This window comes from Pinus tabuliformis, chromosome 1_2 (genome assembly GCF_031772625.1).
Source record: "Pinus tabuliformis cultivar Carrire ecotype Pingquan chromosome 1_2, CPIR1, whole genome shotgun sequence".
Lineage (NCBI taxonomy): Eukaryota > Viridiplantae > Streptophyta > Pinopsida > Pinales > Pinaceae > Pinus > Pinus tabuliformis.
The window spans coordinates 671,769,251-671,778,543 of NC_142298.1; the positions used below are offsets into that span (position 1 = coordinate 671,769,251).

Sequence of the window (9,293 nt, forward strand, 5' to 3'; positions counted from 1 at the left end):
CCATTTTAAACAACAATTCTTTCTTTTGCAGAGGAAAATGGAGATGGGATGATCTATAATTTGTGATTATTTATTAAATCAATTTTTAAATTAAATTGTAAAGGCAAGCTAATTAATATTTATGAATAATTCATAATAAAAATTGTTTTATTACTAATTGAAGAACTAAATTATGACTAGCACAGTTATATAAATTAAATCACTAGTAACTATAGATGGATGTCAAAACACTTAGTTTCTAATCAAAATACTTAGTTCCTAAAACATTTTCTATTGTGAAAATAAAAATAAAAACATTTCAAGAAATTAATTATTAAAATAAAAAAATATATATATCATTAGGCATTTTCAAATATTTTCTAAATATTATACTTTTGTCTATGATTTGTGATTTAGTATTAAAATGGATGAATTTGATACAATCACTTTGAATAAAACTAGGAATAAAATTGCAATGCTTTAACAAAATCTTCTATGTTGGTTAGAGGAAAGAAGATAAAACTTAACAAATTAATTGAAATTGATGAGAAATTGAAAATAGAATATGGAACTTCAAAGTGGAAAATTAGTAACTATACATCAATAAAATTGGGAAAGTAATATTCTAAAAAGTAAAAAAAAATGATGGGTAAACAAAAGAATTATGATTAATGTAATTAAAATTGAAAATAGAGAAAAAAAAAATAGAAAAGACAAAAAAATATAAGCCATATTAAAAAATAATAAAACTTATAAAAAAATTATATTAGAAAATGTTTTTTTAATTATTTTTTCTTTTTAAAAATTTTTCATCTTAAAAAAATTCATATATATATATATATATATAACTAAAAGATATTTATTGGAAAAAGCTTTTTTAAATTATTTTTTCCTCCTTAAAATTTGTCATATTAAATTATAAATATGGAAAAAAACTATGACTCATGAAAATGGAAATAATAGAAAAATGAAAAAAAATAAATAAAAAAGTAAAAAAATAAAAATAAAACTAAAAACAAAAAATAAATAATTAATAGAAATAGAAGTTACTAAATAGTGCATAATAATACCTCATCCAATCACTTAACAAATAAATAAATTTAAATAATAATAATAAAATAACAAAAAATGAATTAAGTTACTATTATTATATTTTGTGTTATATGAGGTTGATTATGATGGAAACAAATATACATCTAAATATGTATGTATACCTTTTCTATAAACATTAATAAATATAAAAATTTAAACTTCTAATTTTTTAATATATTTTCAAAAATTAAAATTATATTATTATTTTAATAATATATTTAAAAAAAATTATTAATACATATTTTAAAAAAATTATTAATATTTTTTTAAGTTGATATTAACAAGAAATTATTATAATAATTTATTCATTAAAAAAATTTCATATTATAATTCATGAAAATGTAAAATTTAAATATAATATTATAATTCATGAAAATGTAAAATTTAAATATAGGTTAATTATTAGTTTTTTAATGATAAATAAAATTTTAAATTATTATAGAAAATAATAATAAACTTAACCTATTATATATTAATTTTTAAAATAACATTATTCATAATCATCTCACCTAAATCATATACTTCCTAACATAGACAATCATAGACTTCCTAAGCTAGCTTTAAATGCTAGCCAAAACCACCTAAGGCTTAACCGGGGATGGCATAAGGATACAAGGGCCTGGTTAAACTATTGGGAGATCAATGAGAATTATGCTTTGCAAAACATAAATAACATTAAAGATATTGTTACTTCTAAGTTCAAAGAAAAATTGTGGTGTGAGAAAGATTTAGCGTCTAAAAGAAAATTAAGTTATTATAAGATGGTCATCAACCCCACCCTTGAAGATCAAAAGTATCTCTCTATTCTAACTAGCTCAAAGAAGAAAATTAATATAGCAAAGGTTAGAACGAATTCTCATGAGCTCCATAGTGAAACTGGCCGCTGGGCAGTTCCTAAAACGCCATGGATGGAAAGGATCTGCCATATTTGTGAGAATAAGAGCATCGAGGATGAAAACCACTTCCTCTTAGAGTGCCCTGCATACAACCACATTAGATCTCAATTTCAAAACCTTTGTTACAATACTGACCTTCCTAGCCTTTTACAATGCCAAAATTATAGTGAACTCGGGAGGCTTCTCTCCAAGCTTTTTGAACATAGGAATAAAATCTTAAATCAAAATAAATAATTTGTCTTTTTAGGTCCGATAGATCATTATTTGGTCTCAGCGGACGTTAACCATCATCATCATCATCATCATATATAATGAGAAAAAGTAATTAAATTTAAATATTCAATCAAATATTCTTAGTATTTTTAATAAAATTGTTTATATAAATATATATATATATATATATTAAAAATAATATTATTCATAATCATTTCACCTAAATCATATTAAAAAAATAAATATAATAAGAAAAAGTAATTAAATTTAAATATTAAATGAAATATTTCTAATATTTAAAAAAAAAAAAAAAAAAAAAAATTATATATATATATATTATATATAATATAATATAATATAATAGGTTTCTTATTATTTTGAGGATGAGGAGGTAAGTTTTTGAATTATTTGAGAAAAAAAATAAAAATAAAAACATCTAAATTGTGACTTGTTTTTGGCATGGAATCACACCAATAAGATAGGTATATAGGATAGATATAATGTATGGTCTGAAATTAGTATATGAATATAAAATTAATAATATAATTATACGATATAAAATGTCTAATATGAAATGGAAAATGAGTGATATCTTCACCCTATTTAATCTATTAAGCAACAATATGAAATGGAAAATGAGTGATATCTTCACCCTATCTAATCTATTAAGCAACATTATTCTATTAAGCAACATTATTGCTCATAGAAAAGAAACAAAAGTTATCATCCTAAATATTCATGAAATCCCACTATTGCTCATAGAAAAGAAACAAAAGTTATCATCCTAAATATTCATGAAATCCCACTCTTCTAAGATCATGACCTCCTCCTCAAAGTTATAGAAGTCCACATTTATTGGACGGGCGAGAAACTTTAGTATTCAATTGCTTCAAATGTAAGTGCAAAGCATCGATGGTAAGAAGAATTTCTTGAGGGGCCTCACTTCCTTCCATTAACACTTTGTTCATGATTTCCTTGTTTTACTAACAAAAATGGATGGTCTATGAATATATTGTTTTCCAGTGTTCCCTCAGGCTCTTCCACATTTGCATCAAAAATGAATCAATGCTCCAGCGAAGCCTCTTTCTTTGCAATGTTAACTTTCCTACTAGTTAATAAAGTGTGATCCTTATAAGTTTCCATATAAGTCTTAGCTCCTAATTGATCTTTGGAATGGGGTTATTACCTTCTACCCCAATGTCCATGATATCTAGAAAACGAACTTGACCTTGGCATAATAAAGAGAAATGGGAGACTAAGAAAAAGGTGGGGGATAGATCAAGAATAGAAGCTTAGAGGGTGAGAAAGGGCAAGCCTAACCACCCACACAGAAAAGACAATGAGTCCAAAAAAGAGAGAGGATGGGGAGATCCCATAGAAAAACTAATAGAGAGACATAATTAGGGACACTAACAAAGAGATATAATTAGGGACAAGCCTAGGGAACCAAAAAAAAGTGGATAAGAGAAAATGTCTTCTCTAACCTCTCTCATGAAAAAAAAGATTACAACAATAACTAGAAGAGAAAGTATAACAAGTACCAACCATAAATGGGGACATTAGATCCAATGGACTTAGAGCTGGTTGCTACTGCCATTCTAGTGGTAGTGGGGCTATTTGATAAAGTCAAAAGTGCAATTATGGTTTCAGGATTGGTAGAAAACAACCATAACTCAAGTAAATGCCAACGCACATATAAAGAAATCAACATTAATATTTTTATGTACCATAACCTCACGTTTCAACGTCAGGTGTGTAGGTCATCTATTCGAATAAGGTGGTAGGCATAGGATAATTAATTGAAACTCGTGTTAGGGAGGGGGTATTTTATTTTATTATTCAATGAAGTAGTGCCATTTATTAGGTATAATATAGTGATTTATTATGGTGTTTTGCTATTTAACAAATAATTTTAAAATTATATTTTATAGAAATATATCTTCTGCACATATAAAGAAATCAACATTAATATTTTTATGTACCATAACCTCACGTTTCAACGTCAGGTGTGTAGGTCATCTATTCGAATAAGGTGGTAGGCATAGGATAATTAATTGAAACTCGTGTTAGGGAGGGGGTATTTTATTTTATTATTCAATGAAGTAGTGCCATTTATTAGGTATAATATAGTGATTTATTATGGTGTTTTACTATTTAACGATTAATTTTAAAATTATATTTTATAGAAATATATCTTTATTTTTATTTTATTAAAATAGAACAGATAATATTTATATTATATTATGCTAATTTTATCTTAATAATGTATAGAAATGGTAAATAATCTATATATTTGTTAAAAATTTAATATTCATTCTCATTATATTTATTAAATTTAAACGTGTTAATTTAATTTTAAATAATTTATATATAGCTTTATTATTTTATATTAAAATTTATTATTAATATTAAATAATTTATATATAGTTTTATTATTTTACATTAAAATTTATTATATAATATAAATATTTGATAAAAATTAAATATTCATTTTCATTATATTTATTAAATTTAAAAGTGTTAATTTAATTTTAAATCATTTATATATAATTTTATTATTTTATATCAAAATTTATTATATAATATAAATAGTTTCATATGAATAATTTATAATCTGGTCTGAATGTCAAAAATATATAATATTTATTTTCATAATAATATTATATGTAAGTTAGTTTTTTGGGTGTAACCTAATTGCCTATTGTCATGAAAAATGAAGTGTTATGAGATTTTAGGTTCAATTTTTTTGAGTTTGCCTATGATCATTATTTGGTCTCAGCGGACGGTAACCACCACCATCATCATCATCATCATAAAAGACATAGACTTGGTTCACAAAATCAACTCAAGGGATTACTAAATCAATTTTTAACTTTAACCGATTTAGCTACCAAATCTTATATATATAGATATATATATATATATATATTACCTTTTTATATTTATAAATATAAAAAATTATTTAATTATATATATAATACTTTTGTATATTTATAAATATAAAATTTTAATTTTATATATATATAAAATTCATTTTAGATTATGGGTTAAGTTAAATTAAAAAATAGATTATATCATGTTTAAATATAGTTCAATATTTAAAATATTGGAATTTTAATTGATTCAATTTTAAATATGTATTGTATGGGCCTCTTAGTTATGATTATTTATGTTTATATTGAATAAAAATATATTTATAATAACATAAACAAAAATAAAATAGGTAACAAAATTTATTTTTATTTTTCAAAAATAATGTTTTTTATATTAATATATATATATATATATATATATATATATATAAATAATAAATATGTTATATTTGGTGATGAATCCTAAATTTTACTCAATATTATTAAATGTTAAAATCTTTAAATTTAAATAATGATGAAGGATTTTGAAATAAATAAATTTATAAAAACTTTAAAAATCAAATTATATATATAACTATTTTAATATTTAATATTTAATATTATAATTATATTTTATAAATGTCTATTTTACAATAAACATTAGTTTTAAAAACAGGAAATGGATACATTTCTGATGATTCCACTACCTTAAATTGCAAATAATTTAAAAACAAATTGGAATTAGAAAATGAAAAAAGTTACATGAGGATAAACTCAACAAAAATATATTTAAAATGGTTATATTCAACAATATTATTTTAAAAATTATATTAAATTAAATTTTATATAAAATATAAAGATAAAAATCAAAATAAAAGATTATTTATAATTAATATTATTAAAATTTGATACAGATCATAATATTAAAATATATTAAAATTGGATAAAAATTATAATACAAGGAATCAATTATTGTACTGCGAAAACGATTTTTGAAAAAGTTATAAAAAATTAATAGTTATCTACATAGTGCAGATGGTCGGCCCACAAAAATAGTAGACTGATCTTTCAATACTTAGCTACCTACATAGTGCAGATGGTCGGCCCACAAAAATATTAGACTGATCTTTCAATACTTAGCTACCTACACAGTGCAGATGGCCCGCCCACAAAAATATTACACTGGTCTTTACAAGAGTTGAAAGATATACAGTTATCCATACCCATGAACATGTGTATTACCCATTTTTCATATTTTGAACATTAAGTGTTCAAAAGATTTAAAGAGAATGATTGTTAATATCTACTTTGCTGAGTAATGTTAGGATGTTGTATGAAATATGAAATAATGTATAAATTTTAAAATTTAAACGAATGTAATGGTATAAATTAGTTGATTCTAAACTATATATTAATTAAGATATTCTTTTTTATTTTGATAATATAAACTCTTGCTAATTTTGTGTGCCCCAATTGTTACAGCCCCAGAGCACAACCTACCAAAAATTATAGGGATAAGGGACAAAATCTAACTTATATGTTTTAAACCAGTGAATCCACACTAGTTACCAATTCCACCAATTAACCTCAAACAAATATAACTTCAAAAAATATAATTAATTATTCGAAATGCATTCGAAATACCTAATGCAGATTTTGTTTCAAATGACGAAGCATGTTCGTTCGACAGCAACAGCAATCGCTTGAACTCAAAGAAAAGAACATGAATCATGTTCAATAAGAAAAGAGCATACAATGGTTGGGCACGCCATGCTTTTTCATTGACAAGGATGCTGGTGGTGAGGGGGTGGCGTAAAGCAGATTAAATGTTTTATCCACCCGGTTAAACCATATCATAAGACGCAAACGCTGCTAATTACGCTTTTAATTTATCTATTAAATATGTCTCATAATTGTTAAGCAGGTAAGAAATCTCTTGTAATTGCCTAAGTTTGTTTAATTTAATGGCCAGTAGTTCTGGCGATGAACTGATTTATCATGCGTGAATAATCATTTAATCTTACCTTACAGTCAAACCCTCTGACTTCGTGTAAGCCTTTCGTGGAAAGCAAACTTATCCATGATTGAAGATTAGAGTTGTAATGTGTCTTTACTCTCTTTATATTTAAGCGTGGATCATGTCGAACTCTTAAACCGCAGATCTCGGGTTTTGATTAATCAATCCGACAGAGGATTCTGTATTTGAAGGGGTTCTATTTTTTTGCCTGTAGACTGATTACGAACTTGGGTTGTTCTGAATAAATGGGACGAACTCCGTGCTCTTTGAATGTGGGACTAAATAGAGGTCCATGGACGCTTGAAGAGGACCTTCGCCTAACAAATTACATCGAAGCTCATGGAGAAGGCGGGTGGACAACACTTCCCAAGAAAGCAGGTTTGTATCCATGAAATCTCTGAAAATTCAAACATTAGATCTCAGTATGAGCTTTCTAGGGTTTCTGATCTGACTCGATTCTCTCTCTTTTTCAAATTATTGAATCTTCCCAGGTCTTCTCCGATGCGGGAAGAGCTGCAGACTGCGTTGGATGAATTATCTTCGACCCGATGTGAAACGCGGGCACATTCTACTCGAGGAGGAGGATTTAATACTCAGGTTGCATCGTCTTCTTGGAAACAGGTAGGGTTTTCTGTGGTGAGAATCTTGAGAATGATGATTATTAGGAATATGAACCATAGTAGCTATTTTTGTGTGGAGGTTTTAAGTTTACAACAGAACTTATAATCCAGATTTGTGGTGAGTCGGTGACCATGAATCTTGTTGTTGTAGACTTGAAACATCATACAAAAATGGCTACAGTGCTTCATATTCCGAATACTCATCATTGTCAAAGTAGGGTTTTATTCGTTTTTGTAAAAAAACAACGAAGAAGATGATATATGAATAATTTGTATTAGATTGTTAGGGTTTTGCTTATCCGATTTCTTTGCAGGTGGTCTTTGATCGCTGGACGTATGCCGGGCAGGACTGACAACGAGATCAAGAACTATTGGAATACCCACCTTAGTAAAAAGCTGCGGAATCAGGGTATAGACCCGCGCACACACAAGCCCTTGTCTGAATCTCAGAACGTCGTGTGCTCGACTTCTGTGGATAGCGAAAGCAGCCAAAAGTCCAAAGATGAAAGAAACACTACAATACCTGCAAACATTGAGGAAAGAAGAGCCGATCTTCATGATGAGGGATCAAAAGAAGAAGAAATTGCAGCTCAAGGAAACGAAGATCAGGCATCTGCTACCTGGCCTGCCAATAATGCCAACAATCAGTTTCCTGAATCATCACTGATTTGCAATCCTCAGCCATTGTCGGTTCCAATCAGTACCTCGCCTCAGGCTCCTGTGACAACTTCCATGGCACTGCAAGAAAGTACTTCTATCTGTGTTGCTGAGGCCATGTTGGATTCAGCTGATATTGATCATAATAAAGGAAGCAAGCAAATTACCTTTCCTCTCTTAAACACTGCATGCTTCAATACTTCCGAACAGTTAGCAGGAGTAGGTTGTTACGATCTTGACCAATATTTGATGAATAATCCTGTTACGAGCAGTAACGAAATGATCACATCCACTGTCAGATTAAGCTCTGCTTTACAGACTGCACCCTTCGCTAGACAATTCGATTCAAATCATGCTTTTCTACCTGGAAATACGTTGCTCAATGAACAACATCGGTCCATGTCACTGCAGAGCTTGCAAGCTCTTGAAATGAATCCCGAACATTCTTTCTTAGTACATCGTTCTGAGGAGGCAACCTATAATAAATTTAGCCATACAAGTTGTGCTGTTTCTGATCAAATTAGAGGTACATGCAGCTATTCTTATCCTGTTATTCCCACTGCTACTGGAGCAGTTCTCGGAGATTTTAATTCAGATATCTTCCCTTCGCTTATGGGATCATTTGGTAATGAGGAGTTGCAGCTACAAGAACCCAGTACAGATACTCCCATAGCTCAGAATATACAGCTATGCCCTTTAAGTCAGTCTAAAGCTGAGAGCCTTACTAGTTATGATTTGTGGTCTATGCTGGCGCCAAGTCCACAATACCATCCCTATGATTGATGCAAGTAGATCTTTTTAATATTAGGTATCTGTAATATATTGGCTTAATCCTGCTGGTGTGCACTAAGAATTCAATGTGTTTGAAGATTGTTTTAGTATCTGTTCAACAAGGGCGCGTTTGTAAGTAATTTTATACAGTTATTGCAGTTATTAATGTTGAAGTTATGGTTTGTATGCTCATGTG

The 9,293-nt window shown here is 27.8% G+C and overlaps 1 protein-coding gene across 1 annotated transcript; it reads left to right on the top strand.

The window, feature by feature from the left end:
- The first annotated feature begins 7,130 nt into the window (after nt 1-7,130).
- LOC149207479 (uncharacterized) lies at nt 7,131-9,274 on the top strand. Its single transcript, XM_089395734.1, has 3 exons — nt 7,131-7,427; nt 7,541-7,670; nt 7,984-9,274. The coding sequence occupies exons 1-3, from the start codon at nt 7,295-7,297 to the stop codon at nt 9,107-9,109; spliced, it is 1,389 nt and encodes a 462-aa protein (XP_089251860.1). The 5' UTR covers nt 7,131-7,294; the 3' UTR covers nt 9,110-9,274.
- Nucleotides 9,275-9,293: the final 19 nt, after the last annotated feature.